We start from the raw sequence: 21,218 nt of genomic DNA on the forward strand, positions 1-21,218 counted from the left end.
AATAATTTTATTATACAATCAGTCCTTAATCTTTTAAAATATTTTCATTAACCATTTACATCAGTTACTTTTACATCAATTGTCTACACCACTCGACGTCGTATCTACGACCAACAGTCGCACCTCACACCACACTGTCACCGACGCATTGTGCGAGAACCGTACTAGTATTTCATAATCAGGATCATATTATATGTGCCGCAAGGTTACACTTAACGCACAATTGATGCATTAAATATACTTTTTGAAAACTGAAAATTCTTTTTTTTTTTTAAATTAAATATTGGTATATATAACGTATTAATTACATTTTTCGTATGGCTTAAGGCACATATTAGATGACTTCTATGATATAGTTTACGAAGTCATTAGCCAATGCCTAATGGGGACGTAGATAGTTGGTAGCAGTTGGAAGTGTGACAACTAGATAATGTGTATTTTTGATTGTTTACTAAGCAAAAACACTATGCTTAGAGAATTTTCCTTTTTTGAAAAATGCTAAGAGATAATATCAGCCATATCCTACTGCAAAGAAAATATAGTTCTTAAAAATGTCATTTCTTAGGCAGATGATAGCATATGAAGTTTGTGGATATTGAATAGAAATGTGATAGGCCTAATATTGTTTTACTCTCTTATTGTAAGCTAGCTCCTTGATAGTATCGTTTAATTAATAATATTTCACTTTTGTTGTTTATAAAAGTAGCATGGTTGGATCAGTGGTAAACACCCTTGCCTCTGGAGACAGAGGTCATGGGTTCGATCCTCATCTCATGCAAAGGTTGGAGGGCATTTTCTACCATTTAGGTAGAAACTGGAAGCAGCCTCTCTCTACTTTGGTAGAGGTAAGGTCTGCCTACATCTTAACCTCCCTCATACACCGTCGAAGTATTGAAGCAGTTACTTACTTTTTGTTTATAAAAGAAATGATTTGTATATGAAATTTTCTAATTCTATAAACATTTCTAGGTAAAAGCTGCTTCAGATTTAAGCAATTTTCATACTAGAATGTCATTCCAAATTTTCTTACAACTTTACAAGACGTGAAGGCTTGAGCTACCGTTTCAAGTGTTATCGCAAACTGGGACATTATAAAAACAGATTTCAACACATTTAGGGAAAGGTTTCATCTTGTAGGTAACCATGCGCGTGAAATGTGCCAATTGAGAAAATTAAGCTTGACAGAGGCAAATCTATCCCACTTGATCAAGCTAAGACCGCTTATTACCAAAATACCCATGATCGATAAGATTGCTTGTAGTTATGTGAAAGTTGTACTCTTTAAAATTACTGTGGCCATTGCGACAAAGTGTTTTGTCATCACATCAGCTATGCTACAAAATCTTATAAACTAAACGCCCCTTAAAAAGGATTTTTTCCTCCCCAAGTGACATGAAGCTTGTCATCGCAATACGCAAATAAGAAAAAGTGAAAAACTAACAACTCTTTGGCAAGACATGTTTCTTCCATATGTAAAAGTTAATCAATAACCAGTGTTCGTATCAATTTCTACTCAAGTACAATAGGCATAAGCTTAGGTCATGGACATAAAATGAACCACGGGACACATCTCTATTAAAATTGACTGGTATCAGGGGATTTGATCATATAACACAATCGCCATTTTTAGTCAAGTATTTCTAACCAATACCCAATTTCTTAAAACTCTGCTCAAGTGACAAAATGGAAAAGAATTGTATACTACCCTTCAACGCACTAATGTTCTTTTATCACTTTTCTTTACTAAATACACAATATCTGTATTTTCATTATATTCAAAACATTACGGTTTCATTCATTAAAAATAAATTCGATTATTAAGACGTTAACGTTTTTTAAATGGTAACCAAAAGCTGGTATGCGTTTTCTTCTCCCCACATCGGTAAGTGAGTGGTATCTAAAGCCCTCTATATAACGCTACCTCCAAACTATCATTGTCCCTTCGGGGACATCCGATAAAATTGGAAAGATACAGAGAAGATTAGCATGGCGCAAGGATGACACGCACAAATCGAGAAATGGTCCATTTTTATTTTTTTTTTGTGGCTAACAATTCATTGTTTTGGTTGCTAGCAAAGTACCATCTTGCGTTATGAATGAGATATAGCATTTTTGATGACAAGTTATATGGTATCATAGTCACTGCTAATGATGGATGGTGCCATTGATGTTGCAAAGTAACAATTTATCTTATATATGTGTTTAATATTCAAGTATGTTTTAACTCAGAATACATTAGCACATTGATAGAAATTAGATGCTCATTTGCCTCAAGCTGTCTTCCTTTTTGACCATAACAGGGTTACCAATTGTCTGTCCCCGTTGATAAATCCACGGACTTAATGTGAACTAAAAATCGACAATAAATATTAATCTTTGACCCGTATGGAGCTGTCTTACATGCATCATGGGTTAAAACTAGTACAGAAAAGGGAATTTTTAATGAGGAATACATGATCTTAAAGACAGTATGTTAATTGGTGAAGTGTTTAAGTGAGTTGTTATTCAGCAATTTGAGAAACATGGTTGCATACAAGTAATTATAGATGGAATAGAAGTGGCCCATGTGGGCTGTGGCTATGTTTGTTGGAAGAATTTGGTATTGGGACAGTCTCCAGAAACCACTAAATGTCTAAATTGTGAATCTGTATATCTTTCCAAATAAAGGTAAAAATTCAAAATATAAGACCAAGCATAACTAAAACAACCCAACTAACCTATTTGTGTAATTGTATGTATGGGTCGGTTTAAACTAGAGGTGCAAGATAATGAGATATGTCATACAAGAGGGTCGACAGCTGATTATGGATTGGTAGACCATTAAATTAGTGTGGCGATTGCGACAAAGTGTTTGACATCAATATGCTACGAAATCCTACAAACTTAACGCCTCTTAAAGGATTCTTTCCTCAACAAGTGACACGAAGCTTGTCATGGTAATATGCATATCTATACTCCTCTATAAAACATATTGTTTTTTTTTTTTTTGGAAATTAAGCATTTTTTTCAATATTCCCATAATACCCTTACACCCCTACCTTCTTTCTAATCATTACACGCTCTCCTCGACCTTCTATCACCCTCCGCCGCCGCCCTCCTTCTCCACCACCTCCTCCCTTTTATATTGTCATCGTCTTCTAACCGTTGCAACGCGCGGGCACTATGCTCGTAAGTAATAACAACTCTTTGGTGAGACATGTTTCTTCCATATGTCAAAATGGAAAAGAATTGTATACTAACATCAACGGCACAAATGTTCTTTAATCACTTTCCTTTACTAAATACACAGATTTTGTATTTTCATTATTAAAAAGTGTTAAAAAATCGACTATTCAGAAGTCAAAGATTTTAAATGTGAAAATACTAGTTGTCACAGCTCACAACAACCAAAATTATATAACAAAATTGGACGAGTGGTTATAGAAGTCAATAATATAAAAGAGTTGAAAAGCTGGTATGGGTTTTCTTCTTCCCACATCGGTAAGTGAGTAGTATCTAAAGCCCTTAATATAGCGCTCTATCCGAGATATCATTGTCCCTTCGGGGACATCCGATAAAATTGGAACGATACAGAGAAGATTAGCATGGCCCCTGCGCAAGGATGACACGCACAAATCGAGAAATGGTCCAAATTTTTTTTCCCCTTTCACGGCTAGGAATTTATCAGAAACAGATGATTACATCCATATTTGTGGTAGACAATTAATTGTTTTGTTTGCTAGTTAAGTACCATCTTCTGTTATGAATGAGATTTTCATGATGAGATCTAAAGTTATTTAATGCCATAGTTATTGCTAATGATGGATGATGCCATTGATGTTACAGAGTAACAAAGTTGCTTAATTTTGTGTTTTATATACAAGTATATATATATATATATATGTGTGTGTGTGTGTGTGTGTATTTAGTTAGTGTACATTGATAGAGATTAGATGCACATTTGCCTCAACCCGTCTTCCTAATTTTACCATAACAGGGTTACCAATTGTTTGAGCAATATTCTGGGCTTCTGGCTTAAGTTAAAATGACCAAATCAGTGTTAATCATATATCTCCTGGATATGCAGTGAAAAACCAATACAATAGAGACCAACCAAGTTTGCTAAATCAAACTGAACAGGAGTTGGAATGAGACCATTTGTAGCATTTGGGGAACCTCTAGAAAGAGCTTTAAGGTCAATTATATGCAAGTAAAAAGTTATAACTTAAGTACCGGCTCAAACCACTTCTCGTTTTCTTTGTGTTTTATATACAGGTATGTATTTACTCAGCAATAAAGTACATTAATATATAGATGGACAGTCGATGAACATCGTGTTGATTCTAACTTCCAAGCTGGGATGGTAGAGTCCAACATATGCATTTACATTAGAATTTCATCATACTCTAACTTACTGAATCGAATCAACTTCTTTTCTTCAATAAATAAATAAAACTCAACCTGATACATATGTAGGGGCTCCCAACTAGAATCAACCTTATAAAGCCAAAAGTCCTGCATGTGCTTTTTTTAAACACACATTTTGCAAACAATGAAAAGATAAGCTTATAATTGGCTAGGATTTACTAAGCCAAAAGTCCTACAGTGGCTCTGTCATTGTCTTTTTTGGTTCATTTTAGGAGATGTTGGTTCTCCACTCCTGATACCAGCCTCACAGGTGTCTCCAATTCACCATGCTGGGATCACAACGGATGTCTCAGATGCCGCATGGAAGAACAATCAGGGATCTGGATCCATCATGTAGCACTGCTGTAGCCAACTTGTATCCTGGTATTCAGCTTAGGGTGCAACGATAGTACCTATAACCCTTGAACAATGGAATGGTTGAAGGAGTGGCAGTGGGGTATTTATGGTGTGGGAGGGATGAAATAATGAAGAGTGAAAAGGGTGTTTCTGAATGAAGTTTTTTTCTGTGTAATTTATGATTGTGTAGATCCTAGCCAGAATGTTATGCTTGGGCATCTTGCATTTGGAAGTTGCAAAATGCAAAGTTTGTTATTCGATAAAGGTGAAGAATTACGACACGAAAGATTAATTCAAAGTTGATGAGTTTGAATACGAAATTTAGTAAACAAGCAGTCGGTTTTGAATCAAAACTGGAGAGTGTGTGTTGTGCTTAGAAGAGTGCTGGTTTGGTTGAAGAATGGAGAAAGTGGCGAATTTAATTTGTGAGGATGAACAGTGTTCTTGACTTCAAAAGTGGCCAAACAAAGAACTGAAGAGATGGCAAATGGGGATCGGCCATTAATGGGTGCAGAAGATTTTGTGTTATATTGCAGAAGCGATTTCCATACTGGGGTGCAATAGGAGACTGGAGAGAAGCTTGCATCGAGGCTTTCTCATACTTTATGGTTAATGAAGATGTTTTGGCATACGGTGCTGCTTTTCATCCATCATTCATAACAAGATGTCTTCTTGAATCTGAAGTCAGACTAGATATAAAGAGACAAGTTCCAATGATGAATTTTGATCTTAAAGATGGCATGTAAATTGTGTAAATATTGAAGCAATTTTAGAATTACTTGTCTGAACTGCAGTCTGCAGAAGTCGCATATCCCAATACACTTAATTTCACAGACCCCCTAAAACTATTTGTTAAAGCTTTAATGGAGTCACAGTTTTATAATTCAGGTTCCCTAGTCTTACACAGATGATATTTACTTGTAATTCAGTTGATAAAAGATGGCATGATATTACATTAACTAGGATAAACCTATAATGAAACACATAACAGAACACATTATATGATATGCCACAAAATGATCCAAAAAAAAATATAGTACAAACAATGCGTGATATTCTTAAAGGAGTCATGCATAATGCAGACGGTTACCATCTAAAAAATATACGAGTTATCAACTAGTACAGATGTTTCACCAAACCACAAACTGACGATCAAGAACAAAATATCCCTTCGACACATAAACGGCCACTAGTTAGTTGCCAAAACTCAAATTTTAGAACAAAAATCAATCATGTCTTAAACCCAAGTAACAATTCAATATTCAAAGGATGTGAAGTATAATGACATTACAAGTCATAAAACTTAATTTTCTTTCTTAAAATGGAAGGAAAAAACAGTTGTAGCCTTTAATAGGGATAGAGATCGACCGAGGAACATCGGATGCTAGTATGCTATTACCAAATTCCAAAGAGGAAATACAAATTCTGTCAAACACCATTGAATGAATCTTATCAAAACTCAAAGAGTACAACAAAAATTTGCAATACCTTGTGAGCGATGGACTGCAGTACCCTGGATGGGTTCGCCCAAAGTAAGCCTAATACTCCTTAACCAGGAGAGGTGGTCAAAGTGCCAAACGAGGTGGTCAAAGTGCCAAACCACTTGGTATGAAATTTCTAATACAAGTACTATTGCATTACTTAGTTATAGATCAAAGTTGTGTATGCTATTATGCAATTTGATCAAAGAGAGAAAAAAACTTGGCTAAAACTTCGGGTTGATACTTGTAATATTAACGAATATATGATTGGCTGATTGCTTCCATACCCTTACATCCCATCATTTTACAACTTTAATTTCACTTTTCAGCCAAAGTTGATATGTGTGACTTGCTGTGTTTTATGTGAAACCTTAACTTAGCTGAATAGAAGGATTTTCAGAAAAGTCATCAGGTTTAGGTTAGTTCAACTCGAAACTTTGGTAGCCAAAATCTGAAGAGAAGCGGGTAGGTCTTTAAGGTGATACACACACAACAAAGAGAACTGCAGAAACATGCTAAGAGCAGAAACTCCAATGAATGATTTCTCAACTTATATAATCCAACATATGCTAAAAGCAGAAAGTACAATACTAATTACTTCTTAAACCAACGGAAGGTAACGGTGGAAACTAAAAACTGATACTTAAGGAGTAATATTCATAAACTCTGGATGCTAAGAAGAGAACTAGAATACTAATTTCTTCAAACTCATAAGCAAACTCAATATCCACATTTCATATTAGCAATAAATGCTTTATTTCTACTATATTATCTGCTACTATATTACTTTCCATCTGTCATAAGGTTAGCACAAGAGCCTCATCGATCTGCAAAACATAGGAACAGACATAAAATTGTAACACATGACTAAGATCACTGACAAGCACTGTAAATGCAAACCCAAGCTCATTTGCAAGAAGGTAAGATTCGTTTTCCAAGAGATTTAAAATTAAGTTCATTTCTGACAACTGATTAAATATACCCAAATTTTAATCAAACTGTTCATGATGTTTGTTAAGAAGGGTACCTAAATGGAGCTAGCTTCCTGATCCACATCATCAGTAATGTCCACTGATGATTTTGATGTGGATGCAGATGATTTTGATGTTGATGCAGACTTCTCCTTTGCTTCTTCATTCTAATTGTTTGTATAAAGACACAATCATTTCGATAAGGAACATAGATGTAGCAGAGATGATAAACAGATAATTCTTTAAAGATGTGACAAAAATGATATAGCCAAGAAATAATACCAAATTATCATTATGCTGTTTGACAGCAACACCATACTCTGCTTTCTTGGTAGCAGCCTTAGCCACATAAGGAGCTTTTTCCTACTCACAGGCAAACACACAACAACAATATCAAAGGAGTGCCTTCATTTAATCGAATAATTGATCCAGATTATCGTGCTGCAAAATATATATCGATTTCATGAAGAGATCTTACAGATTCAGACATAGACTTCCACTTAGCTCCACCTTCCTTAGCAACCTGCAATTACAAACACATAACCATATCAACCGCTTACCAAACTTGAACGGTTGCTTCACAATGCATCAATGACTGAATCACATCATATTATAATTCATCAAATCATACAGATAGATATCAAAACGTCTAAGCTAGTGATGTACAGAGTAGTATATATATATAAGCATGCAACATTCGTAACATGTAACAGGTAACCAAACACCTAATCTCATCAATCACATATCCAAACTCAAGCTATCAACAAACTGTTTCATAATTCAGATTCTAATTTGTTACTGATAAGTAATAATATCATATTGTAATTCATCACAACAATTTATAATTCAAATCGCATTGTATAGGTATTAGATAGGTAAAATTGAGAAAATGAACATACAATAGAGACAGATTTGTTGTCAGGAAAATTCTCCTTGTAGTCCTTTCTGAAATCCTCCCTGTCAAATGCAAATAACAAGTAAAATCAATATCTTCATAATAAATACAAAAAAAAGAAGTAAATATTACATAAGCGTTAAACATATCAGTCTAATAATTACATGAAGATGAAGAAGGCAGTTGGAGGTCGTTTCGGAGCACCGGAATCCTTATCAGCCTTTGACTTCTTTGCCTTAGTACTCTTATCAGCCTTCGTCTTCTTTGTTGTCCTTCAATTGAAAACAAAAAACCGATAAAATTTCATCAAACACCTCAACAGATCCGATATATATACAATACACACACACACAATATATATATATACACATACATATATCACACGAAGTTAATTAACATTGAAACGATATAGATCTAGTTATAATTATCAAATTACACAGAAATCCATCGGAACTCTCAATCCTATACTTATTATACATATATATATATATATATACGCACATACACAATCACAAACATATATGCGATTAGGTTCAACAACAAGCAATTTCACGGAACAATTACGGAAAATAACATGAAAATTTAACGAAAATTAATCGAAACAACAGATAGTAAACTGATAAACCAGCTATGTTTTTACGCAGTGATATTAAAATATTACTAAACTTAAACGAAATTAATCGAAATAATATTAATAATAACATCACGGATATAATCAATAAATTAGATAAACGCAGGATTAGTAAAAAGCAGGAGATAATAAGTGAAAATAGAAAAGGAATTGAAGTGAAGTGAAAGGGAATTACAGATTAGTACGGTCGATGAGCGTTTTCTGATCAGCGATAATAGCGGAATTCTTCGGTCCTCTCATCTTCTCTGAAGAAAATGATAATCAGATCTGGTGAATGTGTTTGTGTGTGTGATAAAATGTGAAAGAAGAGTGAAAAAAATGTGAGTGAGTGAATGATGTGAGACGTGTGAGTGGTTGTTTATATAGAGAGGGATATATAGAGATAGTCTGTATATGTATATAAACCTTTTTAATTTTTTATTTTGAAAGCTTGGCGGGAAAAGATATAAGTTACATTTCGTTGCAAAAACTCGATCGAAATAAAGAAGGAAAAAGTTATAACAGTTGAAATAAAATTTAAATCGTATGGACAAAAAGCCAAAAATGCATTATATTTTTATGACTTTGACAATTAATTCTTCTTTTTTTTTATATTTCAAAGTTTTTTCATTGTTCACCTTCAAGTTATTTATATCAAATGTATGTTTCAAGTTATTTAAATCAAATGCATGTTTCTAAAGATTATTAGGTCGCGTTTGATTTACAGAATTTATGGAATCTAATTAAATTGTAATTACCTTAGTGCGTTTGGTTGTTCAAAGAAAGAGAAATTTCATTCCGTATGAATATAAACATTCCATCATTTGATAAAATCTCCATTCCATAGGGATGGATGAAGTAATTTTATTATTCATGTCACTTGAATTCTTAAAAAATCAAAAAAATTCCGTCAAATTTCATTCCTTCAAATGCCAATTCTTTTGATAGATTTCATTTTTTTCAAAAACATTGGATGAACCAACGGCGCCTTAGTGGACTTACGGAACATTTCAAGGATTACTAAGTTTAGGATGTATAATTTCAAATGTATCGCAAGGTTGTAATCAGTTCTTTCCATCGGTACATTTCAGCATGTCAGTTCCCTTACACCATCTTCTCCGACACAAAAACGGCAAACAACTTTGGTTATGTATATCGACTCAATAGTGTCGATGCTTATGAACGTTGGGAGCGTGCTTGTGAATGTTCTGCCGGAAACCTAATTTATAAATTGGGGGTTTTCAATTTTGAGGTTGATATTGTGTTTTTCTTGGCTTTTATTGCCGGAATCCTTATTCTATTGTAACGTTGTCGTTTTTTGTTCCTATAAAGCAATAGTGGCCGGAAAAACATGGTGTTACTACTAGTGATGATCTCGCTGAACAATTAAGCGCCAGTGTAATGTTGAATGGGTGATGATGATAACAATGTTCGTAAAAATGAGACTCGGATGATTTGTGGCATAGCTTGGCGGGGTAAACCTTTGGGTTAACAACCATGACATGTTCGACTTCCGAATTACCGACCCGAATTTATGAGACCAGGTTTGTTTACAATATAAATTCCGGTCATTTTGTTGCAAGATCTGGCAACTTTGTTTTTTCCGGTCACGACCACTTTTGGCAAGCACACCCTCGTGTTCACAAGTTTTGGCTAACTTACCAATTGGTAGCCCTTGCTCATAACCCTCAAGTCCTAACAACACACCCCCTTTTTTTTCTCCACCCGTCTTTCAGTGTTAAACCCACCACCACATTTCCTCTCTTACATCACCAGAGTTTAGCCTTTATTAAGTAAAGGTACGGCCCTTGCATCATCTTCTAACCTCCTTTGTTGAAAGTATAGCTTGTGTACCCTTACTTAATAAAGACTAACAAGTCATAAGTTATCTTCATGATTACAAAAGCTGTATGCATAGATAAATAACATAAAATGACAGTTTAATTTAGTGTTATACGAAAAATAATATTATATTTATATTTTAAGGTTAGTAGCTGAAACCTTGGAAAATTATTCTTAAGTCAGCTCTTTTGTTGGCACCACTTATTTGAGAGAAATGATTCACAATTTCCGTTTCTGTTGAGATTCTTGTTTATTTGACGATTCACTCAATTTCAGATTAATTGGCATGTATTTTTACGTGGCAAATCCAGTTATATAGCGACACACTACCATGAATTTTACGATATTTTTCAGAATTAACTAACCTAAAATAACTATTCTGGTAAACCATCACCAAAATGATTTAAGCGGCAAGAAGCACGTATGCCTAACTGATCTAAATATATTAATTTGGACTTCAAGAGACCTCAAATAAAAGTTATGCCAAGCTCAAGCGTGGCACATGAAAAATCATACCAAGCTTGGACCAAGGTAGTAGATTTAAGTGCAAGCCTAAATAAGACTGACTCGATTCACCTGCAGTTCTAGAAACCACACTATTTTGATTATATGATGAACACACAACCAAGGATGAACCAATAAATATGCCAATTGACAAATATCCTTAGATCAAGACAGATAAATCATTAAAACATCTCAAAGACACAATAACCAAATATCAACTTAAGTAATGGCAGATACTTTGATAAAATTAGTTGAACATAACAAAATTCGCAGTTACCATAAAGCTAAACAAGTCCTCTAAACAAACATCAGACAATTCAAAACATAACGGATGATGCTTATTTCTCTGATGAGTTTGGTCCTCTCTTCTTTCCAAATCCAACAACTGCACATTATAGAACTAAAAGTCAGAAACTACAGATACATATAATGATACAGTTAATTAGCCAGCTAATTAACTCGTGCAATGAAAATTAACTTCTTGTGGCATACAACACGAAACGAACAGAATAAAAGCAATCAATGAACTCGTGTCAGATTGTGAAGGTATGAATTGCAACAAGCTAATGTAAAGATATGAACTGCAAACTGGCTAATGTTAAAGGTCCCATGAAGTGTTTATAATAACCTAACAAGATAGAAAGAACTTGCATATCGATGATAGATTTACATGTGAAAGAAATCAAAACATGCTAAGAATAGCACCGTATTGCTTAAAGCTGATAATGTCAACAATTTCGGACTGTCAACAACTACTTGAAACAGAAGCAAGGGTAAAAACTTGTATTGTTGAAAAATACTTATAATGTTTTCAAGGGAAGTAATAAGAAAAGCAGATTGAAATAACTAAAAACATTTCAAAACTACAAAGAAATTGTATCAAACAAAACAAACTTATATAGCAGTTTAAACAAGCAATACCAGAAAAACTTAAGAACTGATGCCGACCGAGTATCAAACAACGACACAGCGACACCGCAATAAAAGAACAATGCCAAGTACCCTTAAGCACTAATGCACCAACCATAAATAAAGCACAAACGCTACCATGAAAGCAAAATAGATTATTTGTTGAAAAACATGACCCATTCTTTATGAAAAACAATTTGCTTGTCTTAGCCCCATTATACAATCATTTTACAATATATGTGTCAAAACTATTTTCAGACAATATTTAACAAACACATTTTGTTAACACAAAACACATTTTGTATAATATTTAACAAACATTATACATAGCTGTTATCGTGATTTAAAACAGATAAAGTTTATTGTTTCTTAACATATTTTGTTTAATCATCCAATAAAATGAACACATTTTGTTTAGATACAGTTGCCATTGAAGTGCTTTTCAAGGTGTTTGAAGCTAACTTTAAAAATTTACTTAAAAAAACCACTAATGCAATAAAATAGTAATTGAGAAAAGCAACAGCACCTATAAATCTAACAAAATGATATACACAAATATATGATTTTCAGTCGTCTCGCTAGTTTTGATAAGTTAAGAACATACACCTAATATTAGCTCCTTAACTAATCCCACACAAAGCAGTATAATACAAATAACATAATATATTACAATTTTAATGAAATTAGCGAAAAATATATTAAAAAATATAACACAACATAATCATACAAAGGGGAAATGGAAAAAATGAAAGTTTTGGAAACTAACCGGCGGTGACGAAACGGCGGTTGTATTGAATACGTTTGTGAGCACGTCCACGTGGCTGCTTCTTCTTGTCTTGTTTAGCAACCTTTGGGGTCTGTCCTCTCACCTTACCGGCACGAGCCAACGATCCGTGAACCTTTCCTGTATTATACAGAATTATATATATAATCAGCACGATTCAACGACATCAAATCTATAGAAATAATTTATTTTGTTCGTCGTTAAGCATACCCATGGTGAACTTCTGATTTCTTCGACTGCGGCTAGTCTTGCTGGATCTTGTAGCTTGAGAGCAAAATGTTCAGATTTTAGGGTTAGGGTCCTGCGACAAACTATATATATTGTGGCTGATTTGGGCCTCTGTTTGCTTATTTTAATACTGGGCCTAAATTACGAGCCCGCTTCTCGGTTAAAACATTTTGTTAAGACCTAGATGTGACGGATTATAATCTAGAAGGCATTTTCCTTGTATTAGTGTTGGTTAACCTTATTATAAACCAAAGCATTCGGATAAATTTCAAAGAATGGACAAGAGCAAAAGAAAAGTTTTTTCTTTCCTTAATCCAAATTAGGGATGACCAAAAGACCCGTAAATCCAAACCCGACCCGTCCGAAGCCCTAATAGACCGGGTCACGAGTCAAGTTTTTGTTGTCTTCCCGGGTCACGATTCTGTTTTTCATGCTCTTACAGCTCACGGGTCAATCCGGTTCAGGCTAGGTCAGGTCGGGTTTCACCCCGTGCATATCCCTCATCCAAGTTGGTTGTGTATTAAATGTTTTAAGAAAAAATCAAACTCAATGTAAAAACAATTGTTAAATTAACACTTACTTCTTAACATATTGAAAAAGTCTTAAAAGTTTTTGAACAGTAATAAATTACCATTTGATTGGAATTTACCATATTAAGATAAAAGTTTTGATATTTTAAATAACTAGCTAATAAATCCATGTTTAACCCGGATATCTTAATTAAAATTTTAAAACACAAGAATATAGTAAAGAATATATATGTAACGTTTATTATTGATACGATACCGTAATGATTTGTAAATAAGATTGACTATTGCATTATAAAAAATAATCATTTCATTCCAATAAATGATTAGGACTTTCATAAAGCATTTAAGAGGTTAATTATTTTTAAAAGAATTTAAAAATATGATATCATAATTAAAATAAAAGTGTTTAAATAAAAAAACATGGACTTATCAACTATTTTTTCAAAAATATTTGTAAAAACTAATCCTTTAGAGATAGAGAAGAGGTATAGAGAATTAGAGATATTGGCTTTGTTTAACCTATTAAACATGTGCCTTTGACACGACACATGTTAAAAATCCTAATAATCCAAACCTTTGTAACTTTTCATCCAACTCACTAGACGCGTACCTCTCGGGTCTACCTCCCACCGACCTTCATTGTGTAAGCACGCATTTGGGGAAGATCTTTTGGATAGTAAATCTATCGACTTTCATTTTACACTACTTGAATATATATTGAATCTATAATATTTAATCACGATCAAGCATGTTGAATAAGTTTTTTCAAAAAACTTAATGTGTTTAAAGTTAAACTACAACCAAAGACGTTTTTAATAACATGGTTTTTCATTTGTGTTCGTTATAAACACATGTAAACCAATATGAATAAGCCACTTTCCTTAATGAAAAACGTCTTTAACCCTTTATAAAAAGAATTGGCTTAAGAAATTATACTTATTTTTTTTTCCCCAAAAAGCCCCTTTCACCATATTTATGGTACCAAAAATGTCTCTCTACACACTATAACACTAAAATACCATATCTATCCTTATAACAAATTGTCACTCCTAAAACAAAATAACAGCCAAATAAAATTACAACTTTTCTGTCGTGAAATCAAACTCTGTAACCAATGTATTCATCCAAAAAGGTGGTTATAAAATTTCGCCGCAATGCACGGGTATTATGCTCGTGTACACAAATTTAAGTTCGTATATCCTTCTATACACCATTAATTCTAACACTGAATAAGGTTATATATGTGTCTGTTTGGTTCGTTAACAGACTTAATGGTTTCTTACAAGCGTATGCATCGATAAATTTATATTCCATTAGGTTTTAACGTAAATAAAGTTATGATAAAAATACTACCACTACAAAAAAAAATTGCATTTATTCACACTTCTTTTAAAAAGGTGTGAAAAAATTTCTTAACTTATTCACGCTTAAAAATGCTTAAAAAGTATACACACATAAAAGTGTGAAAAATTTTGAAAAATTATAATTTTTCACACTTATGTATGTGTAAGAAAAAATTCACACCTAAAAGTGTGAACAAATGTCAAATATATTCATACTTAAAAGTGTGAAAGTCAAATTGTAACACCTAATTTTTTCACACCTTCCTTGTGTGAAGAAATTTGGTGTTACAAATTATTCTTTACACTTTTAAGTGTGAACAATTGATATAATTTTATACACTTGGAAGTGTGAACTTTTTTTTCTCGCATATATAAGTGTGAAAAATTTATGATTTTTCAAATTTCTTCACACTTCTAAATATGAATACTTTTTAAACATTTTTAAGTGTGAACAAATTAAGAAATTTTTTCACACTTCTTTAAAGTAAGTGTGAATAAATGACATTTTTGTTGTACTGTACGAGTATTAAATTTTTTTTATGACAAATACATGCAATTAGAGATGACAATGTCCGGCTCTTCCAAATGTTAGGCCTCGGATGATAGTCGATGGTGGAGATGGTTATATTATTATTTGGACACTTAATTTAAGGATTACAAATAAAAACATGTTAAATTCCTCCCTATCACATCCAAATGCTGGTGTAACTACGATTGAAATCACACGATAGAATTAGAGTGAATGGAATTTTACTTGTAGAGAGGCTATGAGTCTATGACTGAAGGATAAAGGTAGGACAAACTGAGACAATATTGGCATGAGCACCTGAACTAGTCAACCCACTTCTACGCTATTGATGTGTCTATCACAACTAGCTAGTAACATTATAAATATGTTAGAAGATTTAGGAGATATGTTTTAACCTATAATGTACAACTTTTCATAATGATCTATTAGTGAGAACTCTTACCTTTCTCATTACCAACTTAAGTATTAAATATGGGAAATGATAATCCAACAGCACTTTTTATCAATCTAACATTAGTATGTATTTTATACTTGTACTGTTTGTTATATTACTTGTACAGTGTGATACATTAATCAAAATAAATGGTACAAAGATGGGCTTCCATTAAATATAGTACTTAAACTTGCCAACATGTCTTCGAGTTCTCAAGATAACCTTTAGAGTTTAGACTGTGAGGAGTTGTGAAAGGGGGGAACGCCCTTCCTCCAATCATCACAAGCCATGTGGCCTGCAAAAAAAGTAAAGGGTCAAGAGCGTCTGAAATCGAAAGGGCTAAGGGCAATTTTTCATTGGGAACGCTATCGGGGGCTGATGATGAGGAGCATTCTCGAGCACTTTATGGTAGGGAATGCCCCTTAATGGGCTATTCCACATAATCTTACTACTGGTAATATATATGTTGAGTTGTTAACATAGTTGTAACGAACATATTTACAATTTCCAAGTGATACAAAAGTTCTCGAGTACATGTTTTATACAAGACTTTAATATTTACAAGCCTACAATAAAATAAAAAAAGTTGGCCCCCAAAAAAACACATGACTCTCCACAAAAGACAAGAAGCTTGATCTAGATCTAAAAGGTTAATCTTTTCTTAATAGTGTTAAAATCAAAAACACTAATGCCTGTTTGATTTTGTTTGATTTCATTTCATACTATAACAATATACTCGTATTAATCTAGCGTTTTTTTAACTACTTATTCTTTACTTCTTAGTCCATATCCTCAAGCTTGTAAGATGCAACCTCTATTTTGGTCTAAACAACTTAATAAGTTAATATTATGTTTCTGAGCTTTATTGATATATGTCTTGACAAGAACATGTATGTATATATGCTTATGTTGTAAAGCATTTTTTGATCGATACTCATACATCTGAAAACAGAGATATTACTGATAAAAACAACAAATCGAAAACACACTAACTTCTCATTATACAAATGAATAACAACTACCAACATATTACCAAAAGAAAGTATAGATCCATTCAAAGTATCAAACATCAATCCTTGTATTACATGTTCAAAAACAATTTGCCTCAATCACAAAGTATACATATATCCTAATTAAAATAAATAAATAAATTTCTTTATATCTATACAGTATCATTCTTAAATTGTAATGTCAAAAGCACCGTATACATACCCAAACTGTAAATTAAATTAATTAAAAAGAAAAAAGTCAAACCCTCCCATAAGTTTTGTTTTTTGTTTTTTAATCAAGCATGAGAGAAAGAATTGGCATGCTCAATCCAAATTTAATTCACTAATCTCATTGGCTATCATTGCATATGATTGAATTTTGTGGAAATGAAGATTATTTCCTTCGTTTTCTTTTTGTTTTTTTATATAACTTTTTATGAGAGAAAATCTTGTTCATCTTGTAAAAACTCTTTCCTCAACTTACGAGAAAAGAGCTTACAAGCATCCATGCTCAGATCAATTGCAGCTGAAAGTGCGATAAAAAGGGCAGCATCAGCCATACATGTTACGTGTTGCACGCCTACTTGCACCATTGGCTTACTTGCCTTCCCTTCGCCTTCAACATTTGTACTCATTACAAACCCTTTGATATTTGACAATGGGCTCGCTCTTGAATCTTTTAAAGTTTCGTCTATGGAAAACTTGCCACCTTTTTTAATATTCATTGTGCCTTCAGAAATAGGAATACCGTTTGTCATACCAGTATTAGTGACAAGTTCAAATTTATAACCTAAACCGTCTACAGGTCCCCTTTCACGCCATGCTTCAAGACGACCCCATGGCTTCCAGTTACTGATAGAGGTGCCATGGGGTCGTAGGATGAGCCAAGCTCCAGGATTTGACCGAGAAACACGGTCAGTTCCTTGGGAAGGAACAAAAGGAGTGATCATGGATGCCGCGGCAATGGATGAACCAGATAAGTCATGGACCACAATCATCCACCCTTTTCGCTCTCTTCCTTGTTTTTCTTTTCCACTAGAAAATGTTGTCATCCATCCTCTATTGATATTGTTCATAGTGAAATCTGATGGAAGAGACCTGATATTTTGACAAATCAAATTGGAGAATATCAGTATCGCTAACAATTCCTTCTACAATAATTTAATAAGATTATCAATAATTACAAGTTGATACTGTATTATCAATAACCACTTGGATGATTATTGGATTAATAAGATTAGTCAAAGTCAGATGATAAATGCACAAAAGTCAAACAAGAAAAATTTAGGAGAAGGTGGTTTTATAAACAAAAGACCATTTAACTGACACCAAAATCTCAAGCACATGGAAAAGAATCAAGCTGGGTTGTTGTCTTTGACAGTTGGAACTTGGAAGTATCTTTTGTACATCAATTATATAGATGTACAAAAACAAAGACAATATACTCATTAAATAATGCATACCTAATGATCTGAATTCATATTCTTCGTATTTGTTCTGAAATAAATACCAGTATTTTAGACCATTCCAAAACAACATGTCTTTCTATTTCTCCAACTAGAGTAACATACTAACATGGATCAAAATCAACATCACAAGAGGACTCATGTATGTAATATATACCCAATAATTATGTAATTTTGATTTTAAGTTTGTTAGTCATAAATGATAAGCAAATGAGATTTTTCTTGTTCATGTTTGCAAATCAATCCCTCACTATCACCAAAATGTTCAAAATTTTATATCAAGACCTCAGGTAAGAAAAACACTAATGTTAAAAAATGATTATACTTGAGCAAAACAAGGGAAAACACAAGATGCATCAAGAAATCATCATATTAGTTAGACTGTAGCACATTTATCATTTACAACTTGCCTTATTTAATTATCATTCATATTCATATAAGGCGCCTGGTATCCCGACCATATTTTTGATAACCCGACCAGACTATTAATGACAGGAGCCCACTTTTACTCTACCAGATTTGCCATCACAAACATCGGGCCCACACTATTTTGATTGAGATACCAAAATATTTGGTTGGGATACACCGTTCGTCATATAATCATACACTCATACAGTAGTAATAAATAACTAACGAATAGTACATGTCATGATTGTAGTGAACCTGGTAACTAAAGAATATGCATAGAGATTGAAGAGAGTAAATATCACATTATCTTAAAAGATAAGCAAATGTAGGACCTGAATCAATTAAAGACTTTGCAATTAGTACCTAAATTCAAGGGAGAATCCCTCTTTCTCATTATAGTTACACCAACTAGTTTTTCTATATTTTGATACCTAGAAATCTAAAAGAACTTGATTTTGTGTACTCCAAAGTTTGTAAAGACTTGTATAGTATCATTAAAAGCTAAAAAAAAAAAAACTAATAATCATTAAAGTAATTGGTGATTATAATTATGTTCGTGTAAAAAATATTTAAAGTTATGCATCATCATATCTCCTAACTTACAAGGTTAATTTCAATATTTAGAATCCTTTTAAATAGAGAAATATACATTGTTATCATTGTGAAAGCGATAATGATTAATGATGCTTAACAAACGACAGAAAAGCTTATCAATAATATCGTCCAATATAATTTCTAAATAAATAATGAACTCCAAAAATTAGTTGGCAAAAAAAATGGACCACCAAGATGATCACCACTACAACAATGACCCGGTACAGCTAAGATGCAACTCAAAGTTTACGTACATGACACAAAACAATGCAACATATTTTCAATGCATGAACAAAAAAAAGGAAAAATAAATAAGTAAAAAACTAACCGTGATCTTGAGTTCCTGTCAGCACTAAACTTGCAACTAAAAACCGGTTGTCTAATATTCCCTTGAATTTGGAACACAACCGGACTACATTCCGGCTCACCACCGAACTGAAACAAAAACCGGGGATCCGGTTCAGTCCTTACTTTCAAATGCAAACTAGCAACTGCCGGTTCTGTCCCAAGCTTCATCCACCCGTTTTGAAAACAAACCGGTTTAGTAAGCGACCCATCAATGCTAACCAAAACCCCGACCCGGCCCAACATTTTCCCACCATTAAACCCACAAGTACGACCCATCCGACCCGAGTAAACCGAAACAGTTAGCACCACCGGTTTGCCTTGGAGACGACGGAGTGCGGCGGGGTCAAGGTGGAAGTTGACGGCGGCAGAGGTGGTTTCTGGGTCACCGGAAAGTGGGATTAAGGCGGTTTGTGGCGGGAAGTTTTTGATACGAAGTTTGCAGTAGCATGGAGTGGCGGAAGAATGGATACCCGAAGTGGATCCGACGGGTTTTGTGGTTAGTGGGAGTTTAAGTGATAATGATTCGATTATTAAACGAACAAATGGACATGGATCCATTGTTGATGAGGATTTGTGTGCGAAAATCGTAATGAGTTTTTGATGAAAGAGATCGATATCGATAGATATAGGTATAGTGTTTATAGCTTCTTCGGAAACATCTATTTTTTCATGAATAAATGTCGGGTATTTGACAGCTATTTTTTGTGGGACCTTTGTTTGTTTTTTTATTGTTATTATCTAATCAATAGAAATGATTTTTTATTTTTTTTTTAAAAAAATAAAAATCAATAGAAATGATTTATCATTTACATAATAATCACCCTACTATTTTAATTACATGATAAATTCTCTCCTCATATGATATTTTCTATGTTAACGATCATTAAGCTAGATTTTCTTATAAAAATATATCATTTCCCTTTATCTTTTATATTAATAAAACTAAATTACATGGCAAGCTAACATCCTATTTTAAGTTACCTTTTAAAAAATTATGACATCATGTGTTTTAACTTTTCTTATTCTTTTTCTTTTTTATTTTTTAATATTCTACTTATATATTCACATTTCAAATGTATCTATAATATTTTCATATAATTTTTTTATTCATAGAAATCTATTGATTGAAAATTGGTAAGGGTTTTTTAATATTTGTTTCATGTTACCTTCATTTATATTTATAATAGATTTCATTCATATACAAACTCGGTTCATTGTTATAAATAGTAAGAAAAAAATTATGTTGTTTTTAATTGGCTATAAATGTTCTATTCGAAGTAGTTTATTTTTCTTAGGTTTGTTTACTTATTCTAAACGTTAAAATTTTCATTTGGGTTTTGTACAGTTTTAATTTGATTTAATATTTCTAAGACTCACTTGCTATAAGGTTTATCTTTCTCATTTAACTTGCTATATTTGAATGTTTATCCTACAAAAGTGTTTATAACATTTTCATATAACTTTCTTCTAAAATCATTAGAAAAAATGGTTAGTCTTCATAGAGGTGTTAACGGCAACCGATTTACTCAATATTAGGTCTATTTGGATTACACGAACGAATCAAGAAATTATTAACAAAGGTTTTATTGAAATCCCGGGTTGAACCCGAGT

General features: G+C 33.1%; 3 protein-coding genes, 1 long non-coding RNA gene, 1 other non-coding gene and 1 pseudogene across 5 annotated transcripts; 3 read left to right on the plus strand and 3 right to left on the minus strand.

The window, feature by feature from the left end:
* The first annotated feature begins 1,936 nt into the window (after positions 1-1,936).
* Positions 1,937-2,033, plus strand: LOC122594729 (annotated as a pseudogene).
* Positions 2,034-3,368: 1,335 nt separating this feature from the next.
* LOC122593454 lies at positions 3,369-5,531 on the plus strand. The gene is made up of 2 exons (XR_006322835.1): positions 3,369-4,254; positions 4,620-5,531. It is a non-coding gene; the product is annotated as an uncharacterized LOC122593454 (long non-coding RNA).
* On the plus strand, positions 3,535-3,637 carry LOC122594725. The gene has a single exon (XR_006323086.1). It is a non-coding gene; the product is annotated as a U6 spliceosomal RNA (small nuclear RNA).
* Positions 5,532-6,847: 1,316 nt separating the features above from the next.
* Positions 6,848-9,075, minus strand: LOC122594306 (DNA-binding protein MNB1B-like). Its single transcript, XM_043766782.1, has 7 exons — positions 8,897-9,075; positions 8,255-8,362; positions 8,095-8,152; positions 7,674-7,718; positions 7,478-7,558; positions 7,252-7,362; positions 6,848-7,051 (listed from the first exon to the last, which is right to left on the minus strand). The coding sequence occupies exons 1-6, from the start codon at positions 8,959-8,961 to the stop codon at positions 7,252-7,254; spliced, it is 468 nt and encodes a 155-aa protein (XP_043622717.1). The 5' UTR covers positions 8,962-9,075; the 3' UTR covers positions 6,848-7,051.
* A 2,185-nt stretch (positions 9,076-11,260) lies between these two features.
* LOC122593414 (40S ribosomal protein S30) lies at positions 11,261-13,061 on the minus strand. The gene is made up of 3 exons (XM_043765823.1): positions 12,950-13,061; positions 12,722-12,859; positions 11,261-11,431 (listed from the first exon to the last, which is right to left on the minus strand). Exons 1-3 carry the CDS (start codon positions 12,951-12,953, stop codon positions 11,385-11,387), a joined length of 189 nt encoding a protein of 62 aa, XP_043621758.1. The 5' UTR covers positions 12,954-13,061; the 3' UTR covers positions 11,261-11,384.
* A 4,051-nt stretch (positions 13,062-17,112) lies between these two features.
* Positions 17,113-20,252, minus strand: LOC122592986. Its single transcript, XM_043765317.1, has 2 exons — positions 19,588-20,252; positions 17,113-17,889 (listed from the first exon to the last, which is right to left on the minus strand). The coding sequence occupies exons 1-2, from the start codon at positions 20,163-20,165 to the stop codon at positions 17,226-17,228; spliced, it is 1,242 nt and encodes a 413-aa protein (XP_043621252.1). The 5' UTR covers positions 20,166-20,252; the 3' UTR covers positions 17,113-17,225.
* Positions 20,253-21,218: the final 966 nt, after the last annotated feature.

Source organism: Erigeron canadensis, chromosome 3, assembly GCF_010389155.1.
Source record: "Erigeron canadensis isolate Cc75 chromosome 3, C_canadensis_v1, whole genome shotgun sequence".
Lineage (NCBI taxonomy): Eukaryota > Viridiplantae > Streptophyta > Magnoliopsida > Asterales > Asteraceae > Erigeron > Erigeron canadensis.

Coding starts and splice junctions, on each gene's coding strand:
- LOC122594306 (XM_043766782.1), bottom strand. CDS start 8,961: ATGAGAGGACCGAAGAATTCCGCTATTATCGCTGATCAGAAAACGCTC. Junction 7,719..8,094: donor ACAACAAATCTGTCTCTATT/GTATGTTCATTT, acceptor TTGTAATTGCAG/GTTGCTAAGGAAGGTGGAGC. Junction 7,363..7,477: donor AACAGCATAATGATAATTTG/GTATTATTTCTT, acceptor ACAAACAATTAG/AATGAAGAAGCAAAGGAGAA.
- LOC122593414 (XM_043765823.1), bottom strand. Junction 11,432..12,721: donor CCGCCGTTTCGTCACCGCCG/GTTAGTTTCCAA, acceptor TATAATGTGCAG/TTGTTGGATTTGGAAAGAAG.
- LOC122592986 (XM_043765317.1), bottom strand. CDS start 20,165: ATGGATCCATGTCCATTTGTTCGTTTAATAATCGAATCATTATCACTT. Junction 17,890..19,587: donor GACAGGAACTCAAGATCACG/GTTAGTTTTTTA, acceptor TCAAAATATCAG/GTCTCTTCCATCAGATTTCA.